This window comes from Eumetopias jubatus, unplaced genomic scaffold (assembly GCF_037043125.1).
Source record: "Eumetopias jubatus isolate StellerSeaLion01/CBP00866 unplaced genomic scaffold, mEumJub1_p1.0 scaffold_8, whole genome shotgun sequence".
Taxonomy (NCBI): Eukaryota; Metazoa; Chordata; class Mammalia; order Carnivora; family Otariidae; genus Eumetopias; species Eumetopias jubatus.
Genome location: NW_028274814.1, coordinates 39,260,015 through 39,287,975, shown reverse-complemented (window position 1 = coordinate 39,287,975; position 27,961 = coordinate 39,260,015). Strand labels below are relative to the sequence as shown.

Below are 27,961 nucleotides of genomic sequence, written 5' to 3'. Positions count from 1 at the left end.
ACACCTTGTTTGAGCACTGACATCTTAGAGAAAGGATTACGGAATAAACAATGAACTCCTTTTCCTCTGAGAGGGTGTGTATGTCTGTATACATAGATAGGCATTTACAACTAAAGAAGTTTATTTTAGTAAATTTCTTCCTTTTTCTTTCCCTTCTTTTCTTCAGTCTTATTATGTCATTGGATCAAATCAGGGGAATTCAACAATCTGCACATGCACGTGGCATGGTTCAAGAGGGAAAATATCTGGATGTAAAGTATCTTTCATGTCAGTAAAACATGAAGGACTTACTCCTTTGCTTATTGGTCTTATCTTCAGAAGAGCATAGTACAAGAGCTCCTTAGGAGCACAGAGTTCTACAATCTGTATAATTTCTAATGCTCCGTGAGCGGTCAGTATTTTAGAGCTCAACCTCATGACGATGCAGGGAACAGACTTCAAATTTCTGAACACTAGATGTAGAAACACTAAACTTTAATCATCTCCATGTCTTCTGGAAATGGTGAACTAAGTTCTTATGACTATTTCTTCATTCACTTACATGCATCAAATCAGTAATCTTTGGTCTTATCTGTCTACTGTGATCAGTGCCTTTGGGAGGATTTCATACTCCCTCCTAAGAAATATTTGAAATACCTTCTGCCTTAAAAGTGGATTTGTTTTTTTTCTTAAAATATGTTGCGTTATTTGTTTCATAAGTACAGATCTGTGATTCAACAGTCTTGCACAATTCACAGCGCTCACCATAGCACATACCCTACCCAATGTCTATCACCCAGCCACCCCATCCCTCCCACTCCCCACCACTCCAGCAACCCTCAGTTTGTTTCCTGAGATTAAGAATTCCTCATATCAGTGAGGTCCTATGATACATGTCTTTCTCTGATTGACTTATTTCACTCAGCATAACACCCTCCAGTTCCATCCACGTCGTTGCAAATGGCAAGATCTTGTTCCTTTTGATGGCTGCATACTATTCCATTGTGTATATATACCATCTTCTTTATCCATTCATCTGTCGATGGACATCTTGGCTCTTTCCACAGTTTGGCTATTGTGGACATTGCTGCTATAAACACTGGGGTGCACGTACCCCTTTGGATCCCTACATTTTTATCTTTGGGGTAACTACCCAGTGGTGCAATTGCTGGATCATATGGTAGCTCTGTTTTCAACTTTTTGAGGAACCTCCATACTGTTTTCCAGAGTGGCTGCACCAGCTTGCATTCCCACCAACAGTGTAGGAGGGTTCCCCTTTCTCCACATCCCCGCCAACATCTGTCGTTTCCTGACTTGTTAATTTTAGCCATTCTGACGGGTGTGAGGTGGTATCTCATGGAGGTTTTGATTTGGATTTCCCTGATGCTGAGCGATGTTGAGCACGTTTTCATGTGTCTGTTGGCCATTTGGATGTCTTCTTTGGAAAAATGTCTGTTCATGTCTTTGCCCATTTCTTGATTGGATTATTTGTTCTTTGGGTGTTGAGTTTGATAAGTTCTTTATAGATTTTGGATACCAGCCCTTTATCTGATATGTCATTTGCAAATATTTTTGCCCATTCTGTCGGTTGTCTTTTGGTTTTGTGGACTGTTTCTTTTGCTGTGCAAAAGCTTTTTATCTTGATGAGATCCCAATAGTTTATTTTTGCCCTTGCTTCCCTTGCCTTTGGCGATGTTTCTAGGAAGAAGTTGTTGTGGCTGAGGTCGAAGAGGTTGCTACCTGTGTTCTCCTTTAGGATTTGGATGGACTCCTGTCTCACCTTTGGATCTTTCAACCATTTGGAGTCTACTTTTGTGTGTGCTGTAAGGAAATGGTCCAGTTTCATTCTTCTGCATGTGGCTGTCCAATTTTCCCAACACCACTTGTTGAAGAGACTGTCTTTTTTCCATTGGACATTCTTTCCTGCTTTGTCAAAGATGAGTTGACCATAGAGTTGAGGGTCCATTTCTGGGCTCTCGATTCTGTTCCATTGATCTATGTGTCTGTTTTTGTGCCAGTACCATACTGTCTTGATGATGACAGCTTTGTAATAGAGCTGGAAGTCCGGAATTGTGATGCCGCCAGCTTTGCTTTTCTTTTTCAATATTCCTCTGGCTATTCGGGGTCTCTTCTGGTTCCATACAAATTTTAGGATTCTTTGTTCCATTTCTTTGAAAAAAGTGGATGGTATTTTGATGGGGATTCCATTGAATGTGTAGATTGCTCTAGGTAGCATTGACATCTTCACAAGGTTTCTTTTTCCAATCCATGAGCATGGAACGTGTTGCCATTTCTTTGTGTCTTCTTCAGTTTCTTTCATGAGTATTTCATCGTTTTCTGAGTACAGATCCTTTGCCTCTTTGGTTAAATTTATTCGTAGGTATCTTATGGTTTTGGGTGCAATTGTAAATGGGATCGACTCCTTGATTTGTCTCTCTTCTGTCTTGTTGGTGTATAGGAATGCCACTGATTTCTGTGCATTGATTTTATAGCCTGCTACTTGACTGAATTCCTGTATGAGTTCTAGCAGTTTTGGGGTGGAGTCTTTTGGGTTTTCCACATACAGTATCATATCATCTACAAAGAGTGAGAGTTTGACTTCCTCTTTGCCAATTTGGATGCCTTTGATTTCTTTTTGTTGTCTGATTGCTGTGGCTAGGACTTCTCATACTATGTTGAATAGCAGTGGTGAGAGTGGACATCCCTGCCGCGTTCCTGACCTTAGGGGAAAAGCTGTTGAGAATGATATTCGCTGTAGGTTTTTCATAGATGGCTTTTATGATATTGAGGTATGTACCCTCTATCCCTATACTCTGAAGACTTTTGATCAAGAAAGGATCCTGTACTTTGTCAAATGCTTTTTCTGCATCTATTGAGAGGATCATATGATTCTTGTTCTTTCTTTTGTTAATGTATTGTATCACGTTGATTGATTTGCGGATGTTGAACCAACCTTGCAGCCCAGGGATAAAATCCACTTGGTCGTGGTGAATAATCCTTTTAATGTACTGTTGGGTCCTATTGGCTAGTATTTTGGTGAGAATTTTTGCATCCATGTTCATCAAGGATATTGGTCTGTAGTTCTCCTTTTTGATGGGGTCTTTGTCTGGTTTTGGGATCAAGGTAATGGTGGCCTCATAAAATGAGTTTGGAAGTTTTCCTTCCATTTCTATTTTTTGGAACAGTTTCGGGAGAATAGGTATTCATTCTTCTTTAAATGTCTGATAGAATTCCCCTGGGAAGCCATCTGGCCCTGGGCTTTTGTTTCTTGGGAGATTTTTGACGACTGCTTCAATTTCCTTAGTGATTATAGGTCTGTTCAGGTTTTCTCTTTCTTCCTGGTTCGATTTTGGTAGTTGATACATCTCTAGGAATGCACCCATTTCTTCCAGGTTATCTAATTTGCTGGCATAGAGTTGCTCATAATATGTTCTTATAATTGTTTGTATTTCTCTGGTGTTGGTTCTGATCTCTCCTCTTTCATTCATGATTTTGTTGATTTGGGTCGTTTCTCTTTTCTTTTTGATAAGTCTGGCCAGGGGTTTATCAATCTTGTTAGTTCTTTCAAAGAACCAGCTCCTAGTTTCATTGATCTGTTCTACTGTTCTTTTGGTCTCTAGTTCATTGATTTCTGCGCTGATCTTTATTATTTCTCTTCTCCTGCTGGGTTTAGGCTTTATTTGCTGTTCTTTCCCTAGCTCCTTTAGGTGTAGGGTTAGGCTGTGTATTTGAGACCTTTCTTGTTTCTTGAGAAAGGCATGTATTGCTATATACTTTCCTCTTAGGACTGCCTTTGCTGTATCCCAAAGATTTTGAACAGTTGTGTTTTCATTTTCATTTGTTTTCATGAATTTTTTTAATTCTTCTTTAATTTCCTGGTTGACCCATTCATTCTTTAGTAGGATGCTCTTTAGCCTCCATGCATTTGAGTTCTTTCCGACTTTCCTCTTGTGATTGAGTTCTAGTTTCAAAGCATTGTGGTCTGAAAATATGCAGGGAATGATCCCAATCTTTTGGTACCAGTTGTCACCTGATTTGTGACCTAGGATGTGATCAATTCTGGAGAATGTTCCATGGGCACTAGAGAAGAATGTGTATTCCACTGCTTTGGGATGGAATGTTCTGAATATGTCTGTGAAGTCCATTTGATCCAGTGTGTCATTTAAAATCTTTATTTCCTTGTTGATCTTTTGCTTAGATGATCTGTCCATTTCAGTAAGGGGGGTGTTAAAGTCCTCCATTATTATTGTATTGTTGTCAATGTGTTTCTTCGCTTTTGTTATTAATTGCCTTATATAATTGGCTGCTCCCACGTTCGGGGCATAGATATTTACAATTGTTAGATCTTCTTGTTGGATAGACCCTTTAAGCAGGATATAGTGTCCTTCTTCATCTCTTATTACAGTCCTTGTTTTAAAATCTAATTTGTCTGATATAAGGATTGCCACCCCAGCTTTCTTTTGGTGTCCATTAGCATGGTAAATGTTTTTCTACCCCCTCACTTTCAATCTGGGGGTGTCTTTGGGTCTAAAATGAGTCTCTTGCAGACAGCATATGGATGGGTCTTGTTTTCTAATCCAATCTGATAGCCTGTGTCTTTTGATTGGGGCATTGAGCCCATTTACATTCAGGGTAGCTATTGAAAGGTATGAATTTAGTGCCATTGTACTGCCTGTAAGGTCACTGTTACTGTGTATTGTCTGTGTTCCTTTCTGATCTATGCTGCTTTTAGGCTCTCTCTTTGCTTAGAGGACCCCTTTCAATATTTTTTGGAGGGCTGGTTTCGTGTTTGCAAATTCCTTTAATTTTTGTTTCTCCTGGAAGCTTTTTATCTCTCCTTCAATTTTCAATGAGAGCGTAGCTGGATATAGTATTCTTGGCTGCATATTTTTCTCGTTTAGTGCTCTGAAGATATCTTGCCAGTCCTTTCTGGCCTGCCAGGTCTCTGTGGATAGATCTGTTGCCAGTCAAGTATTTCTACCATTGTAGGTTACATATCTCTTCTCCCGAGCTGCTTTCAGGATTTTTTCTTTGTCTCTGAGACTCGTAAGTTTTACTATTAGATGTTGGGGTGTTGACCTATTTTTATTGATTTTGAGAGGAGTTCTCTGTGCCTCCTGGATTTTGATGCCTGTTTCCTTCCCCACATTAGGTAAGTTCTCTATTATTTGCTCCAGTATACCTTCTGCCCCTCTCTCTCTTTCTTCTTTTTCTTGGATCCCAGTTATTCTAATGTTATTTCCTCGTATCGTATCACTTATCTCTCGAATTCTGCCCTCATGATCCTGTAGTTGTTTATCTCTCTTTTTCTCAGCTTCTTTATTTTCCATCATTTGGTCTTCTATATCACTGATTCTCTCTTCTGCCTCATTTATCCTAGCAGCTAGTGCCCCCATTTTTTATTGCACCTCATCAATAGCCTTTTTGATTTCGACTTGGTTAGATTTTAGTTCTTTTATTTCTCCAGAAACGGTTTCTCTAATACCTTCCACGCTTTTTTCAAGCCCAGCTAGTATCTTTAAAGTCATGATTCTGAACTCTAGGTCCGACATCGTACTAATGTCCGTATTGAGTAGGTCCCTGGCTGACGGTACTACCTCTTGTTCTTTTTGCTGAGGTGATTTTTTTTTCGTCTTGTCATTTTGTCCAGAGAATAGATGAATGAGAGAACAAAATGCTAACAGGTTAACAACCTCCCCAGCAAATATACTGTATACAAATCAGAAAAGACCTGAAACCAGGGGACAAGAAAGGGAAAGAAAGAAAAAAGAAAGAGAAAAAAAAAAGATAAAAACAAAAACAGAACAATACAAAAAAAGCAGAATATGATCAGATATGATCAGGCTAGTGCATAGATCAGTGCCACACACTAGATTTTGGGCGTATTTTGGTCTGTTAGAAAAATGTGCCTCCTAAAATTTTAAAGGAAGAAAGACATATATGTACAAAATAAGGGTTGATACAATGAAGGGATGGAAGATGACTGTAAAGATGAAAATTATAAAAGATTGTATAAAAGGAATTGAAAAGATAAGAAGTTGTTTGAAAAAAGAAAGATTTAAAAAAAAAGAAAGAAAAAAGGGAGAGAATGTGATCAGGCAGGAGACTAGAACAAAGCCATACACTAGTGATTTAGGGTATATTTTGATCTGTTAGAAGAAACTGTATCTCAAAATTTTAAAGAGAGAACAAATTATACATATATGCCAAAAATAAGGGTAACTACTATGAAGGGATAAAATATGATTCTAAAAATGAAAAATAAAAAATGTTTTTTTTTTTAAAAAGAGATTGATAAGATGTTGGTTGAAAAAGGGAAAAAGAAAAATTAAAAAACAGTTAAAAAAATTAATTTTGATGAACTAATGAATCATGGTAACAAAAAGCCATGAATTCTATGTGCAGTATTCCCCTAGCGCTGGAGTTCTCCCGTTCTCCTTGATCGGTAAACTTGGTCTTGGCTTGCTGGCTGTTGGTGCTGATCTTCTGGGTGAGGGGCCTGTTGCCGTGGTTTCTAAATGTCTTTACCCCGCCCTTGTCAGCCTGGGCTAAGCAAGCTGCTCGGGTTTGCTCTCAGGAGCTTTTGTTCCCTGCAAGCTCTCGGTACAGCTTTGGAGGACCAGGGTGAAAATGGTGGCCTCCCTATCTCCACCCGGAGGAGCTGAGAACTCGGGGCCCCGCTCCTCAGTGCGCCCCCAGAGAAAAGCAGTCACTCCCGTCTCCCTGGTCTCCAGCCGCACTCTGTGCTCACCCGGCCTGTGACCGAGCGTTTCTATCTCTGGCACCCGACCCCGTGTGGAGTCTCCAAACCCAGCAGATCCCTGCGGTGCGCTCCCGCGCCGCTCCTCCCGGGGGAGGAAGGGGAGTCTCCCCGGCTCTGCCGCTTGTTGGGTCCCTGCTGGAGGAGCAGTGGCCCGACTGGGCCACGAATCAGTTTATGGCAACCCCGAGCTGAGAGCCCGCGCCTCGGCTCCGTCTCTGCAGCTGGCTTCCCTGCTCCGATACCTGGGAGCTCTGCCGCTCTCAGGCACCCCCGGTCTTTCTGTGACCTCAAGGGTCCTGAGACCACACTGTCCCGGGAGGATTCCACCCCCCCGCTTAGCCACTGGAGCGACGTCCCTCAGCGGAGCCGACTTCTAAAAGGTCCGATTTTGTGCTCCGCGGCTCTATCACTTGCCAGAAGCGGCCGGCGGAGGCCCCTCCCCCGCCGTCTATCCTCCCGAATATCGCCTCGGATTCACTTCTCCCCACGTCCTACCTTCCAGTAAGTGGTCGCTTCTCTGTTCAGAGAGTTGTTGCTACTCTCCTCTTCGATCTCCTGTTGAGTTCGTAGGTGTTCAGAATGGTTTGATCCCTATTCAGATGAATTCCTGAGACCAGACAAAATCCAGGTCTCCTGCTCCTCCGCCATCTTGCTCCGCCTGCTCTTGTGTTTTGGCTGCTCTATCCTTCAGGCCAGTGGTCTGTAAAGGCTCTCCTGGCCTGAATATGGCAAGTTTTTGTTTTGTTTTGTTTTTTAGTTTATTCTTTTTTGTTGTTGTTGTTATGTTAATCACCATACATTACAAGATTAGTTTTTGATGTAGTGCTCCATGATTCATTGTTTGGCAAGTTTTAACCAGGTGTACTCTGATCCACTTGTGAAAAGAGACCTGACAACAACTCCACTGGAACGGAGGCCCTGCAGAACTCTCTGGTCAAGAGATGTGGTATGGGTAGGGGTTTGTACTGGACTTTTGGGGGAGGGGCCCACTGCACTGGGACTGAGACAGGCTTGACTGAGAAGGGCAGACCTGCCTAAGCACAGGGGGTGGAGCTTTGTGTAAGCAAGTTAGGCAACCAGTGTAGGCCTTGTGCTGCTTCCCACAGGTGGTTCTGTGTTTTGCTGAGGGGTTCTGCTGCCATCTTCAACAGACTGTAGAATAATATTTAATGGCATGATAAATTATGTTCATAGTGATGGTGATAGCTAAAATATATTGGGTGTGTATTTTATGCCAGGCACCTTTCTAAGTGCTTGTATTAACTCAGTTGATCCTCATCACAGTCTTATAAGGAGAAAGTATTGTTATCCTCATTTTAAAGGTGAATAAACTCAGGCTCAGAGCATTTAAGTAGCTTCCCCAAACTTAGATATAGCAGACAGAGCAGAACTAGAATTCAGACCCAGGCAGTGTGCCTCTAAAGCCCTTACTCAGGCATTATCACATGAAAAAATACCAAGGAAAAATCGCTATAAACTTTCTCATGGAACTAATCAAAGTGCTTTTAATCTAGGAAAGAAAATGTGTTCAAGATACCCAATCAAATTTTGACAAAAGAGAATTGGTAGAGGGGAAGGACTTATCGTACCCGCTATCAAAATATACTATAAGATAATAGTAATTTTTAAAATACTATATTGGGGGCACCTAGGTCGCACAGTCAGTTAAGCATCCGACTCTTGGTTTTGGCTCAGGTTGTGATCCAGGATCATGAGATCAAGCCCTGCATAGGGCTCCATGCTCAGTGTGTGGAGTCTGCTTAAGACTCTCTCTCTCTCTGCCCCTCCCCCCGACCCTGCTCTCTTGCACGCATGCTCTGTCTCTAAAATAAATAAAGAAGTCTTTTTTTTTTTTTTTAATACCTATTTTAGGGGCACCTGGGTGGCTCATTCGGTTAAGTCTCTGCCTTCAGCTCAGGTCGTGATCCCATGCTCCTGAGATTGAGCCTCACCTCCTTGCTCAGTGGGGAACCTGCTTCTCCCTCTCCCTCTACTGCTCCCCCTGCTTGTTCTCTCTCTCTTTCTGTCAAATAAATAAATAAAAATCTTTTAAAAAAATACCATATTATAGTAGAAATAGGGAAAAAATAGGGAAAAAAATCAGAAGAGTATGCCACTTTTTATGTTTATAGGGAAGAGGCTGAATGGATACACTTAAATAGTAAGACTGATTATTACTTATCAGAGATGGATTTACAGGTCATTTTTTTTAATTTTTCAGATTATCTACAGTGAACATTTTTAAATCACATAATATTAGGAAGTTTATTTCAATGCTTTAAAACTTTAGGTTTTAACTATATTTTGTTAGTGCAATATATTGCTATTTAGTTTTATACATAGTCGACCCTGCATTTTCTGAATTGTTTGGTGTACAAAGTGTGTGTGTATGTGTATATATACACGTATATTGTGGGTCACCCCGATCAGATGGGGGGGCCAGCAGCCAGGCAGTGAAAGATTTCACCCAAGGCAAAACAAAGAGGATAGACGTTTATTGAATACACTGCGAGGGAGCAGCGGGCAGGACAGAGAAGGAGAGACTGTTTGCAACAAGGCAGTGGTGAGGGACCAGTTATAGGGCAGAGTGAGGAGTTATGGGAACGTATTGAATTTTCCCTTTTTTGGTTAACCGTGCCTGGTTGTAGCGCATGGGTTAGTTATGGCCTGTGGCTGTTTCAACATGGGTCGCTTAATGAGCCTGTTTGCATCAGCTTGGTGGTCGCTGTGGGCCCTTTCATCTTACTCAAGTTCCATTGCTCAAGCCTGTTGCCTAAAAGCAGCCTCTACATTTATATTTCCATTTATCCTTATGCTTATATTTATATAATACATTTATGTGTGTGTGTGTGTATATATATATATATATATTTTTTTTTATGTATTCATTCATTTATTCAGGTCTTGTATTAACCAGTCACACAGAATCACCAATCCAGCCCTTTTTGGTAAACATGGATAAAAGACAATGGGATAATAATCTTCTAGCCTAGTGTTGAAGAGAAGAATTTCAGAATCTCTGACTTATTTTGAAAACCCGAATGTTTATTGATGGTGTTAAGAAAAGCTATTGAATTTTATGTATGTAGCTTCTGTCTGATCATCTTACTGAACTTTATTATAAGTTGTAATAGTTTTTCAGTTGATTCTCTTAGATTTTCTAGGCATATAATCATTTCATTTATGGATAATGATAGCTTTTTTCCCCAATATTTATGGTCTGTGTGTTATGTAACATCCCCCAAAATGGAACAGTTGTTTAAAAAATGAGTAGTTCTTATTGTAACATGGAAATGTGAGTCCTACATATCATGAAGTGAAAAAACAGTTACAGAGTCCTATCCTAGGTATGGTTTAATCCAGTCTTTATTTTAAAAAATAAAGCAAGCACTGCATAAAGGGCTTGATTTGAGAAGATTACTCATTCCCTCAAAATTTCTGTACTAATTTAGGTGCCTGTCTTAGTTTGCTTGGGCTGCCATAACAAAATACCATAGACTTGATGGCTTAAAGCCCAGTCCGGAGGCTAGGAAGTCCAAGATCAGTGTGCCAGCTGATTCAGTTCCTGGTGCAAGCTCTCTTCCTGGCTTGCAGAAGCCAGCTTCTTACTGTCTCCTCCCATGGTGGGGAGGGAGGGAAAGAGAAAAAAGGGAGAGAGAGAAAGAGTGTAAGTGACTGAGAATGAGAATGAGAATGAGAATGATCTCTTTCTCTTCTTACAAGGCCACAGTCCTATCAGATTAGGGCCCCACCCTTTGGACTTCATTTAACCTTAATTACCTCCTAAAGACTCTAGCCGGATATAGTTACATTGAGGGTTAGGGCTTCAACATGAATGTGGGGTGGGGTGGGGAAGGGGTGCACAATTCAGTTCAGAGCAGTGCCTAATTTTCTTTCCCTGATATCTTCAGAAGTCCTATGTTTAATTTTATTTCAGACAGAATTAGTTTTATTATTTCTAATGACATTTTTAAAAGACTTGTTACTTTACAGTGTATCATAGAAATTTTATCTCAGTTTAACTTCATGAATCATTTCTTCTTAGACACAAAATCGAATGAAGCTAATGGCCGACAACTATGAGGATGACCACTTCAAATCCTCCCATTCCAATCAAACCAATCATAAACCCTCCCCAGACCAGGTAAGACTGTTCTTGAATGTTTTATAAAAACAAATGTGCTTTTATTTTCATGTATCTTATACTAGCATGTTACAAATTCCAGAGTATAAGTTAGAAAAATAAAAATAAATAATTAATTTCTGAAATCTCCTTCACTCATGTTTTTAAACATAGATTCAATTTCTGTACAGGAAGGTGGTGATAGATGATTCTGAATATTTTAAGAGGAGATACTCAAAAGATTTGAGGACTATAAGGAATCCTTGAATTGGTTGAGAAAAAAATTAATCTCAGAGATACATACTAATTTGTAAGTGTCCTACTTTTCTTATTAAAACAATGCCTTATTAAAAAAAAAAGACTTGTTCCTTGTGAGCTCAATAAAACACAATTCTGTTTAGAGATAACTGTTGTTTAATTACAAATCTTTAAATCTCTCATCATCACCTATTATTAAGAGTGAAAATTTCTTCTCTCCCATTTCCTTGGTTAATCCCTCCAGTATATGTTATTCTCAAGGAAAATTGTTGCCTTCAACTTCTCAGCAGTGCAAAAGAGGCATTGATGAGTCTGAAGGGAACCATATTCAACTCCAGTCTTTTGGAAGAAGGGAGCTCTCCCAAGATCTTGAAAATGATGGATGGGGGAGAGTGGTGAACAGATTACCTCATATCCCAGTGCCAAAAATCAGATTTCAACATCTATATCACACTCAATCTTAAAATATATAGCAGAAGGAAAAAAAATAATAGTTAAGTAATTACATCCATATGACTAAAGAGCCAAGGGAAACTCCCCCACTAAATATCTCCACTGAATGATAGCCGTGATATTATCTTAGAAGAAGAAATATTGCAGATGAAAACAGCAGTAATATCCAAATTGCAATTTTTTCTAAGATTCAGAAGGTATAGTCACAGTATGATGACATTTACTAAGCCAGTTGAGGCAAGCCTTATATTTTAGAGGGAAAACAATACCAATCTTAATGTAGGCAGAATGCAGAACTGTTTGCCTGATGTCAGCCGTCTTTCTTTGCCAAGAAATGATTTTGCTATCTCTGCCTGTTCTTGATACCCAGAATTAAATTTATGCCAGTGTATATAAGATGAGTATTAGATCCTTTCCTTGAAACAGGTTTTGATAATGAATAAATATGAGAAAGTGGATGCCTGGGAGTAGTGGGAAGCAAACAGAAATGAGGAAAGTTTTTAAAAAAGGCAAAAATAAAGAAAAGCCTCCAACCTGATAATTTTGCCCAGATCCAGCCCTGGGACAGAGACAGTGTCTTGGAAGGGTAGGAAAGTAGAAGTGTAATGACAAACTAATTACTAATTTGGGTAGGTTAGGGAATTTAAAGAGTTAGAATCTAATATAAAAAAGGGTCAAGCAATTAGAGACCATTTTCTTCTACATTATGCTTATGTCTTTGTTTTAAATACTAACCAGCTCTTTTTCATTCCCATGCTGCTCTGGGGCATTGTTCCCTTTGTCATCTCTCTCCCCTAGGATGAGGAGGAGGGTATATGGGCATAGCCAATCAGATGCTCTTAGTTCAGCCATTTTGTTCAGAACGGTGAGAAACACCTTTCCTTAACTATAGAAATGTTTTTTGTTTGTTTGCTTTCAGTTTTTTTTTTTTACACAATCATTCTCACATCTTGTTTCTCTGTAATTCATGAAATTGTTTGGTGTGCCTCTGTTTTATCATTTTCACATGATTCCTGTGTGTATTGCTATGCTTCTGACATAGTGGGGTTGGGTTTTGTGGGGTTTTTTTTCTTTTTGTGTGTTAATAGTCACTTTTATAATTTCTTTTTATACATTTTTGGGAGAACTTCCAGGGCATATAATTAAATTTCTCCTATTGTGATTTTATTAATAAACTACCTTATCTAGTGTGATTTTACAGTGTCCTGGTAAGGTTTATAGTGACTTTATCAAACTGGAACTAGAAAATTGATCAAATACTCTGCCAGTAGGTTTGGGATATACTTTTTATGATAATTAATTATAAATATATGTCTTTAAAAAAATTGTACTGTGAACTAAAACCTTTTGGTTCTATCTGTAAAAGGATGCTCTGAATTCTCAGGGTCAGTGGATCTTATAGAGTGTCTACCAAGGACATCCCCTAGAGCTTTGACATTACTCTCAAACTGTCCTGAAAAATAAAGAGAAGTAAAGGAAGACCTTTTAAAAAATCGGTCTGAAGAATTCTTTTTCCTCTCTTTTATGGATTGCTGCTGTGTTAAACAGTTGCCAGGACACTGTCTAGATTCTCCTTTCCAGGCCAATTGGCTGGAAAATATAGTCCAGCTGTGGCAGTATCTCCCTTTGATCTGATGCCCTGGAGGTTTGACTAAGGAAATCCTTTTCTTAGAAAAAATAATAATTACAATTAATAAGTTCACACATATTGGTGGCCTTGCACTCCCTGGATTCACTGCCCTTGCTTATTGGTGATCTCACTCTTTTGGAGTCAGTTCTGGCTGAAAAGTCTGTGTCTTGGTGTTATACTTCTTAAAATGATGAGAACATGTGTAGACCTCTCACTAGCAAACACAGCCAAGAAGGATGATGAGGTAAGTTGTGGAAAGGGGCACATACTGTGAAGATGGGAACCTTTCCAAATGACTTTATCCTGCGGGTGTACAAGGCAAAATGTATACCAGCCAAAAAGCTATTTGGATTAGGGTGTTGCATGCCAGACAAAGCTAAAGCTGAGAAAATTCATTTGCTAATTCTCTTTATCTACACTGCCCCCTGCAAGGGTAATTATTTGTCATCATGAAGGATGTGGGGGCCATACAGTAGTTGAACATAGAATACCAGTCCCCTCCTTCTAAATGAACCTGACTTGTCTATTTTGGCAGAACATAGGAGCCTCTTGGCATGCTTAGCAGGAAACATGTCCCTGACATATATGAATAGGATTGTATTGGTTGTATACCCTTTTTCTAGCCAATCAGAAAAGACAAGTTAGTGTTACAGGAAAGAAGGCCCTAGATAACCTCACCAGGAGACAGAAAAATGTTAAACCTACACAGACTTGTTCCTAAAGTCTCCATTTTATTTTCTCTTCTTCCCTAATAGAATAGCCCCTAGTAAGAGTTTAAATGCTATTAATTTTGTTTTTTTTAATGGTTGCACTGTTGAGCTTATTGCACTAAAATATTAACTGCCATTGGTTTAACACAGTGCAGTTGCACTTAGCTGGCCATAACTAGAGTTTTTATGATACAATACTTCAAATTTTTGAAAATGTGCTATAAATGTCATAATATCATAAGGATTTTACCTAAAGAAATGCATGAGTGACCCCTAGAACATTGCAGAAGTCTTGACTTGATCTCTAGTTTTCTTCACTTTTTTTTCTCGCTAATTCTAGAGAACAGATTTTCTTAACAAAATTTCAAACTTTTGAAATTGATGATTTACCTTATCAAACTTAAGAATGTAAATAATGCTTTACGCCTAAAACATTTTATAAAACACGGTATATATGTCAACAAAGCATGAGTCTTACTGGATGTAATCAATACTCAGACAGGAAGAGAATCATAGAAGTAGAGAGCCGAAAGGGGTCTAGGCAATTTCACAAGAAGTAGTAGAACATAATGTTTAAGAGTCGAGGCTTTGGAGCAGAATGCCTCTGGGTCAGATCATAACACCACCATGTATTAGCCTGTGACTTTGGACAAGGTATTTAATCTCCCTGTACTTCAGTTTCTTCATCTTTCAAATGGAGGTTGTTGTGAGAAGCAGGTGAGGTATTACAGGCATAAACTCTGGAGCCAAACTGCACAGCTTTGCATCCAGACTTCTCCACCTTCTCTGTGGCCTCGGGAAATTAACTCATCTTTGAATCCCAATTTTTCTGTAAAAATGGGTTTGTTTGTTTATTTATTTATTTATTTTTGAGAGAGAGTGCAGGGAGAGGGAGGATCAGAGGGAGAGAGAGACTCTTAACAGGCTCTGCGCCCAGCGCAGTGCCCTAACATAAAGCTCAGTCTCACAACCCGGAGATCCTGGCCTGAGCTGAAGTCAGGAGTCAGACACTTAAGCAACTGAGCCACCCAGGCGCCCCTGTAAAAATGGTTTTATTAATGGCCTACTTTATAGGGTTGTTGGACAGGTTATTAAGTTAATGTATGTAAAATGAATTAAACAGTGCTTCTACCATGTACTCTGCTTCTATTATTTGTTGTTGCTGTTGTCATCATTAACGTGAATCCATCTCCAGAAAGTAGTCAGTGTTCAGTAAGTGTTAGTTACTATTTTTATTCTAGTCCAGTGCCCTCATTCTGTAGGTAAGAGTGCAAAAAAATAAATAAATAAAAGGATTTAGATGTGATGTTAAGGCCCCCAGGCATTTCTGTGATCTGGAAGGAGGAACTAGTAGCTGACAGTGAAAGAGATAATCTAAGACATACTGGTGATTATATCTCCCTTTCATCACCAAAAATTTAATCTCTTATATGCTGAGGAATTTTTTCCCTTGAGAACACACCTTGAATTTTTCTATAAAAGGAATTTATTCATTGAAACTTTCTTTAAATTTGCTGTCATAACCCTCCTGAGACACACAGAATAAAGCAAGTGTTACTTCCAGTTAGAAAGCATGAGAGTCCCTTCTCTCTCCCCTCAACCTATAGCAAACCCATGTGGAATGTGTCCCTGCTACTGTCTGTCCTTTTACTTGGTGTTTTCTTTCTTGTTGTTCCCTGACAGTAGAGTGTAGGCCCCATGGGAACGGGGACTTTAACATGTTTGCTTTTATATTTCTATCATCTAAAATAATGCCTAATATACTAGAGGCTCAGTAAGTATATATTGAATTAATTAACTTCTGAATTCATGAAGTCCAGAGAAGATATAGTAAAGTTAACATTGAAACCAAGAGCATAGAATTAGCTGTTACCTTTAATATCAGCATTACTAGTACAAGAAAGGGAAATTTTGAAAGGGAAGATAGGAAAAGTGTCTAGAAACAAAAGACCTGTAGAGAGAAATGTTAAGACTTTAAAGTAAAGTCATAATTAAGTTAGAATCTGGCTCCTGTAGTTTTATACTAAATAAAAAAGAGTTGAGTATAATTCAGAAATCTTTTCTACTTGAAAACTGAACATCTTTCAGGTGGAAACTTTTCTCCTAGTAACCTGTGGTTCATAGCCATCAAGAAGAGCCTGGAGCATAATAGCTTTCATGGCCATGTGCTCTTTGTGGACCTCATTCTGGGGAGGCACTTTGTGTAAACTAGCACCAAACCCCTCAAGTAAAGGATGTACTTGTCAAGAAGCTTAGCAGTCGGTCTTGTTATAAAACCATTCCACTGACTAAAATCTGGAAATGAGTTGCATGACTATTAAATCAGCACTATAGCATCTCAAAACATGATTTGAACCAGTATGTTATGAAACTTTTCTTTTTTAATTAGAGATGATATCAGTGTTAAGACAAGCGTTTAAGACAGATTAAAACAAGTGTCTCTTTCTTTTGGCATTTCCTTTTCCTTATTGTCTGTCCTAGTTGAGTTGTCCACAAAATCTTCTTAATCAGTTTGAAACATCCTGAAAGTAGTCTCTTGGTTAGTACTACAATGGAAATCTCTTAAATCTGTAGAGAATATATCTCTAGAAGGGAGGTATTAGATTAAGATGTTACAGAATTGATTGGGATAGTGAATTAGAATATTTTGTCAGTATAGTCCAAATTATTTATTGGACCAACTGTTTAAACAGTTTGAACCAACACCAGGATCAGTTTTTGACGTAACAGGCAAGAAAGAATTTGACCTTGTATTTTCAGAAGTGGATCAGAGATTTTAGCAAGATGCTTCTTTCCTAAAAAGCTTGGTAGGCCTGTAGAATTAAGGAAGAGGGAGGATCCTAGTTGCAGGAAAAGGTAACATTTGTTAAACACTATGGGCCAGACACTTTCATATCTCTTATCCCATATTTAATTTTCACAACCACTCTAAGAACATGTTTATCATATGAGGAAACAGAGTTCATAGAAGTTAAGTAATTTTCCAAGATGACACAGGTAACAAGCAGCAGACATTTAAACCCAAGACTGACATCAGATTCCCATGCTCTTTCCACTATACCATAATTAAAAGAGAAGGAATATTCCACTTTACAGTTCCTTGGATATAATGAGATGCATGGCAGAAGTATGTTGAATTGAATTGCATTCCTGTGTAGGAAAATAACAAAACTGCCTTTGCCAGTAAGGGATTTCCCTTATAAAAGGTACCTAAGTGGATTTCTGACCTCACTTCACTGATTTTTTTTTTTTAATATAACTACCCAGGAATCTGGTGACAAATTTGGAACTGTAGAGATTAGGAAGGGACAAGAAGTGGGTCTTGGAGGTTGAATAAAGTTTGGGTGGATGGAAGGAGAAAGAAAAAGAATTTTAGATGGGAACTACCTTGAAGGAAGACCCTAAGAAGGAATAGCGGCCAGTGCAGAAACCAGCCTTGCTAGAACAAAGGATGTCATTGTCCTTTTATTTTTTCATTGTTATGTCCCAACCACATTTCTGTTTTAATATAGGGTACCCATAATTCAAATAGAAAAACTACAAATATGAGTATCTCACAAGAACAGTTATATATTGAACTCTACAAAAGATTAAAATAGCAGTCAGCTTCCTTTGAACATTGTCTGAATTCCTGTGTTCTGAGTTGATTGCCTCCTCATCTAGTTCTGATGCTCTTGGGTCCTAGTCAGAATGTGGGCTTTGGGAGCAGATTGCCTGGTCCAAACCTCTGTGTACCTACTTTATTCATCTGTAAAATGGAAATAGTAATATACCTACCTCATAGGGTTGTTGGATGACTAAATTATATAATATAAAGCCTTTAAAACTGTCACAGTTGCTTGATTAATGTTACTTATTAATGTCTGCAGCCTGAGGACACACACTGACAATTTATAGCCTGATGCCCACCTCCCTTCCCTTTCTGCCTCCCTCTCTTTTTCTTCCTCTTGGTTCTCTTGTTCTTTTAATAGGAGGATTGGGTGAGAATTCATTAACAGTCCTTTGGATTCAAAGTGTTCTTATACCACCTAAACTCTAGTTTTACAGCATTTCCTGTATACTCTCCTAAGAAATGTCTTAAGTGGTTTCTTCTTTGTCCTAGGTACACAGCCTTCTTTGTGCTTTTCATATTCTCCTCCTCCTTCCTTTCCGCTTCCGAAAATTAAATTTAGAATTCTCAGTTTTTTCTGCTTTTCATGATTTGCCAGAGGGTTCTACTCCTAATCTTTCCATCCTACGTTCTCTCTAGCTGTCTCAAAACTCTGTCCTCTGCCATTATCATGCCAAGCTCTCTACCATCTCTGTCTCCATACCATACTCAGCAAGTCCCTTCTACAGGCCCCTCATTGTTTAAGCCACTATCTCTTCTTATCATTAGTATATAACTATTATATATATATATATATATATATATATATATATTTAGATGCTGTGTCATTTTTTTTCCTGGTCTAAAGCAGCTTGAACCTACGTCAAATCCAAAAAGATTTTGGAAAATGGAGCTTTTCAACAAGAGCATTGGGGAATAGAGACTAAAAGATGCTGACGCTAATAGTTACCATTTAAAGAACACCTACTGGGGCGCCTCAGTGGCTCAGTCATTAAGAATCTGCCTTTGGCTCAGGTCATGATCCCCAGGTCCTGGAATCGAGCCCTGCATTGGGCTCCCTGCTCAGCGGGAAGCCTGCTTCTCCCCCTCTCCCACTCCCCTGCTTGTGTTCCCTCTCTCACTGTCTCTCTCTCTCTCTCTGTCAAATAAATAAATAAAATCTTTAAAAAAAATAAAGAATACCTACTAAATCCCGAATACTTAGCTTAAGCTTATAAGCATATTATTGAATAAGAATATTCTTATTATTGAATAAGAATATGCTTATAAGTTTAAGCTGAGTATTTGGGATTTAGTAGGTATTCTTTGTTTTTTTTTTATTTTTTTTAAAGATTTTTTTATTTGACACAGAGAGAATACAATACAACAAGCCTAGAAAATAGACACCATTCTCATGATTTTACTGCTGAAGAAACTGAACTTCAGAGAAAGAATTTAGCAAACTTATCCAAGTTCACATTGCCTGTAGGTAGTAGAGGCCAGATATGAACCCAGGTAAGTCTGACTAAGCCAAAATTTGACCCACTTCCAGTAAGGAAACATAGGACAGTTTTTTTTTAAAGGTTATTATGCTTTTTTATTCATACTAATTATAAGAGAAAAGAGAGTAAGAATATTAAATTACAATTTAAGAAAAAAAATTAATGAAGAATATCAAAAAGAAACCCCTTGTAAAAACCTAACTTAACAAGTAGAAAGACCCCATAGTAACGTAGAGAAGGAAAAGCTTTCTCCTCTGCTTTCTTACATTCAGTGACTGGCACCTGTGAATCAAACTGATAAAAGACTGATTAACAGAAAAGAAAAAAAAAAAAACCAGATTCAATTTTGCTTGAATGCCCAGGAGCTTACAACAATTGTAACCCAAGGAGGCAGTTAGAATTTGGGGTTTATATATCATTATAACAAAGGGAGATAAATTGTGGAGAAGAAGCTAAACAAATTCAAGGCTTCTGGGGAGAGGGTAAACTATAGGAAGGTGACTTGGGAATATATGGTAAATAAGGGTTATTTAGTAAGGTTTGTTGCAAGTAAGAGTCTCAAGTAATAAGAGTTATCTTTGAAGTTGTTCTTTTCCTGGTAGAGGAGAGAGAGACCTTTACAAAGGGAAATATATGTCCTGCCTTATGACAAAAAGGAAGATTGGCAGAGAGCTATGTGCTTTTAGCTCAAAACAACCCTTAATGCCAAAGGGGCATATTTTGGGGTGGCATACTCATCCCATTTAGTATGTATTATTAGACTAATTTGTAACTGAGTAATATTCCATTGTCTGGATGTACCACACTTTATCCATTCACCTACTAAAGGACATCTTGGTTGCTTCCAAGTTTTTGCAATTATGAGCAAAACTGCTATAAACATCTGTGTGCACGTTTTGGGTGGATGTAAGTTTTCAACTCCTTTAGATAAATACCAAGGACCATGATTGCTGGATTTTATAGTAAGAGTGAGTTTAGTTTTGTAAGCAAGAAACTGCCACTGTCTTCTAAAGTGACTATTACCATTTGCATCCCCACCAACAATGAATGAAAGTCCCTGTTATTCTTGGCAGCATTTGGTGTTATCAATGTTCTGGATTTGGGCCATTCTAATAGGTGTGTAGTGGTATCTCTTTATTTTTTATTTTTATTTCTCTGATGACATATGTTGTAGACCATCTTTTCACATGCTTATTTGCTCTGTATCTTCTTTGGTGAGGTGTCTGTTAAGGTGTTGGTCTTTGACCCATTTTTTAAATCCGTTGTTTTCTTATTGCTGGGTTTCAAGAGTTATTTGTATATTTTGGATAATAGTTCTTTATCAAATATGTCTTTTGTAAATATTTTCTCCCAGTGTGTGGCTTGTCTTCAATCTTGAGATTGTCTTTCACAGAGAAGTTTTTTATTTTAATGAAGTTGAGCTTATCAGTTACTTCTTTTATGGATCATGCCTGTCATGTCTAAAAAGTCATTGCCATACCAAAGATCACCTAGGTTTTCTCCTGTATTATTTTCCAGAAATGTTATAGCTTTACCTTTTATGTTTAGGTCTGTGATCCATTTTGAGTTGGTTTTTGTAAAAAGTGTAAGGTTTGTGCCTAGATTGATCTCTTTTCATGTGGCTGTCCAGTTGTTCCAGGTTCATTTGTTGAAAGACTGTCTTTGTTTAGTTGTATTGCTTATGCTGCTTTGCCAAAGATCAGTTGACTCTATGTATGTGGGTCTCTTTCTGGGCTGCTTTATTTGTCTGTTCTTTTGTCAGTACCACACTATCTTGGTTACTGTAGCTTTATAGTAAGGCTTGAAGTCAGGTAGTGTCAGTCTTCCAACTTCATCTTCTCCTTCAAAATTATGTTGACTATTTTCTGTCTTTGGCCCCTCCATATGAACTTTATAGTCAGTTTTCCAGTATCCACAAAATAATTTGCTGGGATTTTAATTGGGATTGCACTGAATCTAGAAATCAAGTTGGGAAGAACTGACATCTTGACAATATTGATTCTTCTTATCCATGAACATGGACTATCTCTCCGTTTGTTTAGTTTTTCATTGATTTCATTCATCAGAGTTTTATAGTTTTCCTCATATAGATCTTATACATATTTTGTCAGATTTATACCTAGGTATTTCATTTTGGGCGATGCTATGTAAATGGTATTGTGTTTTTTATTTCCAATACCACTTACTCATTGTTGGTATATTGGAAAGCAGTTGACTTTTTTATATAAACCGTGTACCCTGCAACCTTGTTATTGTAATTGCTTATCAGTTCCAGGAGTTTTTGTTGTTGCTGCTCTTCATTCATTTGGATTTTCTACTAGTCATCTCTGAACAAAAACAATTTTATTTTTTCCTTCCCAGTCCATGTATATTTTATTTCCTGTTCTTGTCTTATTGCATTAACTAGAACTCCTAGTATAGTACTGAAAAGAAGTTGTGCAGGGACTAGCCTTAAATGTACATGATCTTAGTGGGAAAGCCCCAAGTTTCTCACCATTAAGTACGATGTTAACTATCTTTTTATTTATTTATTTATTTTGGTAGATATTCTTTATCAAGTTGAGGAAGTTCCCCTCTATTCCCAGTTTACTGAGAGCTTTTATCATGAATGTGTGTTGAATTTTGTCAGGTGCTTCTTCTGCATCTATTAATATAATCATGTGATTTTTCGTCTTTTGCCTGGGTTAATGTGATGGGTTACAGTTACTTGATTTTCAAATGTTGAACCAGCCTTGCATACCTGGGATAAATCTCACTTGGTGTATAATTCTTTTTATGCATGGGTGGATTCAATTTGCAAATATTTTGTTGAGGGCTTTTACATCTGTGTGAATGAGAGATACTGGTCTGTAGTTTTCTGTTCTTGTAATGTCTTTGCCTGGTTTTGGTAAAGCTGGCCTCATAGAATGAGTTAGTAAGTATTCCATGTGCTTCTATCCTCTGAAAGAGATTGTAGAGAATAGGTACAATATCTTCCTTAAAGGTTTCATAAAATTTATCAGTTAACCCCTCTGGTGTAACTACTTTCCTAGGTGTTAATCTTAATCTTTGTGGTAATGCATCTTAAATTAGTAGACTACAAATGCATTTTCCAAAAAAATTATAAATCCTAGATATATTTCTTTATGTAGCTATAATATGCCTTCCTTGCTTCAAATATCAATAACATATAGTATAGAAACTCCATATAACTCCAAGCTTATATGCTCTTTTTAAACCTGGCACTCACATCCTGTTATTCTGTTTAGTAAGTCTCTCCATGTTTAAGGAAGAGTCCTATTCTTGGGGAAAATAAATTGTTTTCTATAAAATAAATTTCTGAATTGAAATTCATTTTTTCAATTAATTTTCCAAATCAAAATGGAAGCTATGTTTTTAATCAGATTTTATTCAAGGCAAAAAAATATTGAAAACAGAATCATTGAAGGAAGTGGGGAGTTGTTTAATGGGAATAGAGCTTCAGTTTTGCAAGATGAAAAATAGAGGTTGGTTGCACAACAATGTGAACGTATTTAACACTACTGAACTGTACACTTAAAAATGGTTAAATGGAAACTTATGTGTGTTTTACTACAGTTTTTTTACCACAATTTAAAAAAAGTTTTTAGAAAATGTAAAAACCAGCTGATAGTATCTTCTGGCAAAATATATTCAAAATACGCACTGAATATTATTTAAAACATTTTACATCTTAGTGAAGTAAGAAAGAGAGACATCCTTCTTTCCCAGATAAATATCTCAAAGTTTTGAAAAACGATTGAGCTTGTTTAGCCTTTTGTTCTCTGCTTGGGAACAGGGCTATTTATTTGTTTATTTTAGTAGTTTATCTATTAGCATATTAAAGAATTTGTGCTGTTTGCTGGGCTTCCTTGAGTTGAACTGCTTAGGATAGGAAGCCCCTTCAAAAGGGTCATTTACATAATATATTATTTTTAAATATGCTCACATTGGGGCTTATTTTAACAAAGGTCCACAACTTATTACCAAGGCTTTATTTAGGCAGCCTAGCAGCTACAGGAGTAGTTTTGTGGGTTTTTTTAAAGATTTTAATTTTTTTTTTAAGATTTTATTTATTTATTTGAGAGAGAGCACGTGAGAGGCGGGAGGGTCAGAGGGAGAAGCAGACTCCCTGCTGCCAGGGAGCCTGTTGCAGGACTCCATCCTGGGACTCCAGGGTCATGACCTGAGCCGAAGGCAGTCGCTCAACCAAATGAGCCACCCAGGCACCCCAAGATTTGATTTGATTTGATTGATTGATTGATTTGATTTGATTTTTTTAATGTTTTATTTATTTATTCATGAGAGTCAGAGAGAGAGAGGCAGAGGCAGAGGGAGAAGCAGGTTCCCCGCCAAGCAGGGAGCCCGATGTGGGACTCGATCCCAGGACCCTGGGATCATGACCTGAGCTGAAGGCAGACGCCCAACCATCTGAGCCACCCAGGCGCCCTGATTGATTGATTTTAAAGATTTTGTTTATTTATTTGACAGAGAGAGACACACAGCAAGAGAGGGAACACAAGCAGGGGGAGTGGGAGAGGGAGAAGCAGGCTTCCCGCAGAGCAGGGAGCCTGATGGGGGGCTCTATCCCAGGACCCTGGGATCATGACCTGAGCCAAAGGCAGACGCTTAATGACTAAGCCATCCAGGCGCCCCTTATTTATTTATTTGACAAAGAGATAGAGAGCACAAGTCAGCAGAGCAGCAGGGAGAGGGAGAAGCAGGCTCTCCGCTGAGCAGGGAGCCCGATGCAGGGCTCTACCCCAGGACCCTGGGATCACGACCCAAGCCGAATGCAGATAGATGCTTAACTGACTGAGCCACCCAAGGACCCCATAGGAGTAGTTTTTAAGTGAGTTGACACACTAAGTTTAGGAACCACCTTTTAGAAATTAGCATTTACAAAAACACTCTGAACAAGGGTTTTTAAAGTAATTTTATCAGCTTCAGTGAACTGGGGTCTTTGCTTTTTTTTTTTCAACATTTTATTATGAAAATTTTCCAAAGCATAGGAAAGTTGAAAAAAATTGTATCTTAAACCCAGAGTTTCTAATTATTTTGTTGTATTTACTTTATCATATCTTTCCATCTGTACATCAATCAATCTCATTTTTTCATGTATTTTAAAGTAAGTTAAGAGACACTTGTATACATCACCCCATGCATATTAATTAAAATTCAAAATCAGTTTATGGGTTTCTTTTTTTTGTTAGTGAAATGCACAAATCTTAAGTTACACTATTCTATGAGTTTTGACTAATGTATATGCATATTGTGTAACCTAAACCCCTATTGAGATATAGAAAGGGGTTACCAAACTTTTTCAGAGTCACACAGTAAGGACACCTGGGTGGCTCAGTTGGTTGAGTGTCTGATTCTTGATCTTGGTTCAGGTCTTGATCTCACAGTTGTGAGTTCAAGCCCTGCATTGGGCTCCATGCTGGGCATGGAGCCTAGTTAAAAAAAAAGTCACATAGTAAATATTTAGGTCTCTGTAGCAACTACTGAAGTCTGCCACTATAGTGAAAAAGCATCAGTGGACAATAAGTAATTAAATAAGAATGGCTCTGTTCCAATAAAGCTTTATTTATAGTCACTGCAATTTGAATGTCATAAAATTTTCATACATCATGAAATAATTTTTTCCAAGCATTAAAAAAAAAACCATTTTCCAACCAATGCAAAAACTATTCTTTGCCAATAGGCATACAAAAATGACAGCTTCCTGGATGTAGACCATTTGACCACTGGAGTTTGCCAACCCCTGATGCAGAACATTAACATCTCCCAAGAAAATTTTCTCTTGCCTTTTCCCAGTCTGTATCTACTCTCACACCTAGAGGCAAACACAGTTAATGTTTGTGCATTTATTTGATGTAACTTAGTTTTCCTGTTCTAGAACCACATATAAATGGAATCTTACAGTCTGTACTCTTGTGTAAGACTTCTTTTACTCAGCATAATACATTTAAAATTCATTCATTTTTTTTGGATTTAAAGACCTAAATGTGAGACCCGAAACCATAAAAATCCTTAAAGAGAGCACAGGTGGTAATTTCTCTGACATCGGATATACCAACATCTTTCTAGACATGTCTCCTGAAGCAAAGGAAACAAAAGCAAAAATAAACTATTGGGACTACATCAAAATTGAAATCTTCTGCACAGCAAAGGAAACAACCAACAAAACTAAAAAACAACCTACTGAATGGGAGAAGATATTTGCAAATAACATATCTGAGAAAGTGTTAGTATCCAAAATATGTAAAGAACTTATACATAACTCAACACCAAAAAAACCACAAATAATCCAATTAAAAATGGGCAGAAGACATGAATAGACATTTCTCCAAAGAAGACATCCAGATGGCCCACAGACACATGAAAAGATGTTCAATATCACTCATTATCAGGAAAATGCAAATCAAAACCACAATGAGATATCACCTCACACCTGTCAGAATGGCCAAAATCAAAAGCTGAGGAAATAACAAGTGCTGATGAGGATGTGGGAAAAAAAGGAAACCTGGTGCACCATTGGTGGGAATGCAGACTTGTGCAGCCAGTGTGGAAGACAGTATTGGAGATTCCTCAAAAATTAAAAATGGAACTACCATGGGGCTCCTGAAAGGCTCAGTCAATTGAGCATCCGACTCCTGATCTCAGCTCAAGGTCTTAATCTCAGGATTTTGAGTTCAAGCCCCACCTTAGGCTCCATACTGGGCATGGAAAAAAATGGAATTACCCTATGATCCAGTAATCACACTACTGGGTATTTAGCCAAAAACACTAATTTGAAGGGATATATGCACCCTTGTGTTTATTGCAGCATTATTTACAATGGCCAAATTATGGAAGCAGCCCAAGTGTCCATCAATAGATGAATGGACAAAGAAGATAGTGTGTGTGTGTCTGTGTGTGTCTGTATGTGTGTAATGGAATATTAGTCATAAAAAGAATGAAATCTTACCATTTGCAACAAAATGGATGGAACGACAGAGTATAATGCTAAGCCAAATAAGCCAGAGAAAGACAGATACCATATGATTTCACTCATATGTGTAATTTAAGAAACAAAACAAATGATTAAGGAAGAGAGAGAGAGAAACCAAAAACCAGATTCTTAACTGTAGAGAACACACTGATGTCACCAGAGGGGGGGGAGATGGAGGATGGGTGAAATAGGTGAAGGAGAGTAAGAGTACACTTATCATGATGAGCACTGAGTAGTGTATAGAATTGTTGAATCACTGAAACTTTTACAACAGTGTATGTTAACTACACTTGAATTAAAATAAAATAAACTCATTCATTTTCTTAATTGTAGAAGTAGTTTGTTCATTTTTATTGCTGAGTAGTATTCCGTTGTATGATGACTGAGCGCAGTTCATTTGGATCTCTTGAATAACCTGGCTTGTTTCCAGTTTGAGACAGTTATGGGTAAAGCTACCATGAGCATTCTTATACATATCTTTTGGTGGACATATGCTTTTATTTCTTTAGGTAACTACCTACAAATGGACTTGCCTTCATTATGTAATAGTTATAATATTGAGTTTTATAAGAAACTGCTACTTTTTCAAAGTGGTTATATCATTTTATGCTCCCACCAGCAACATCATAATAAGATTTCTGGTTGCTCCATATCCTTCTAAACATTTGATACTTTCCATCTTTTTAATTTTGACCATTTTTATGGCTGTGTAGAGGTATTTCATTGTGGTCTTCATTTTAATTCTGCCACTGGTTAGTGATGAACACTTTGTCATGTGTTGACTGGCTATTTGTATATAGTCCTTTCTGAAGTATCTGCTCAAATGTGTATTTTTAATTGGATTTTATCTTATTAAGTTGTAGGCATTCTTCATATGGCCTAGATACCAGTCCTTTTTGAGATAAATATTTTGCAGATATTTTCTCCTAGTCTGTGGCTTGTTTATTCAGTTTTTTAATGGTGTCTTTTCATTATCAGAAGTCTTTAATTTATTGAAGTCTTATTTATCAGTTTTTAAAGGTTATTGTTTTCTGAGTTCTACGAAACTTTTGCATAACACATAGAGCTAAAATATTCCCCTCTTTTTTTTTCCTTTTTCCAGACACTTTATTGTTTTGCTTCCATGTTTAGTTCTATAATCTATCTCAAGTTAATTTTGGTGTATATTAAGATAGGGGTCAAGGTTCATATAAATTTGTTTGTTGTTTTTTTTTTTTTTTAAGATTTATTTGTTAGAGAGAGAAATAGAGAGCACAGCAGGGGGAACGGCAGGCAGAGGGAGAAACAGGCTCCCCACTGAGCAAGGATCCTGATACAAGACTCAATCCCAGGACTCTGGGATCATGACCTGAGCTGAAGGTAGACGCTTAACTGACTGAGCCTCCCAGGCAACCCAGTTTGTCATTTTCTATGACAAATCCTGCAGGAGGGATATTGAGATTGCATTGATTCTGTAAACCAATTTGGGGACAGTTAACATCTTAACATTATTAAGTCTTTCAAATCATGAATATACTATTTTTCCATTTAATTAGATCTTCTTTGGGGTGCCTGGGTGGCTCAGTTGGTTAAGTGTCTGCCTTTGGCTCAGGTCATGATCCCAGGGTCCTGGGATCGAGTCCTGCATTGGGCTCTCTCCTCAGAGGGGAGTCTGTTTCTCCTGCTCCCCCTGCTTGTGTTCTTTCTCTGTCAAATAAATAAATAAAATCTTTTTTAAAAAAATAAATAAATAAAAATATCTTCTCTTTTTCCTGTAGATTTGCAAAAGTGTCTAGTTTCAAATTTGGGAGTTTTTTCCTAGGTCATATTTTTTTCGATTTCTAGGTTAATACCACTGTGATCAGAGAATATACTTTATATTATTTTAATATTCTACATTTTCTGAGACTTTTGTTTTATGGCCCAGAATATGGTCCACTTTGGTGAACATACTATGTGTTCCCGAAAGGAATGGTATCCTTTG

The 27,961-nt window shown here is 37.9% G+C and overlaps 1 protein-coding gene across 3 annotated transcripts in view; it reads left to right on the top strand.

The window, feature by feature from the left end:
* ERC1 (ELKS/RAB6-interacting/CAST family member 1) overlaps window positions 1–27,961 on the top strand; it is a 563,373-nt gene that overhangs the window by 468,660 nt on the left and 66,752 nt on the right. For all 3 annotated transcript variants that reach the window (XM_088025858.1, XM_088025859.1, XM_028121160.2), the window contains one exon: window positions 10,788–10,886. In XM_088025858.1, coding sequence (XP_087881984.1) covers window positions 10,788–10,886 — 99 coding nt within the window. The remainder of the gene's footprint in view (window positions 1–10,787; window positions 10,887–27,961) is intronic.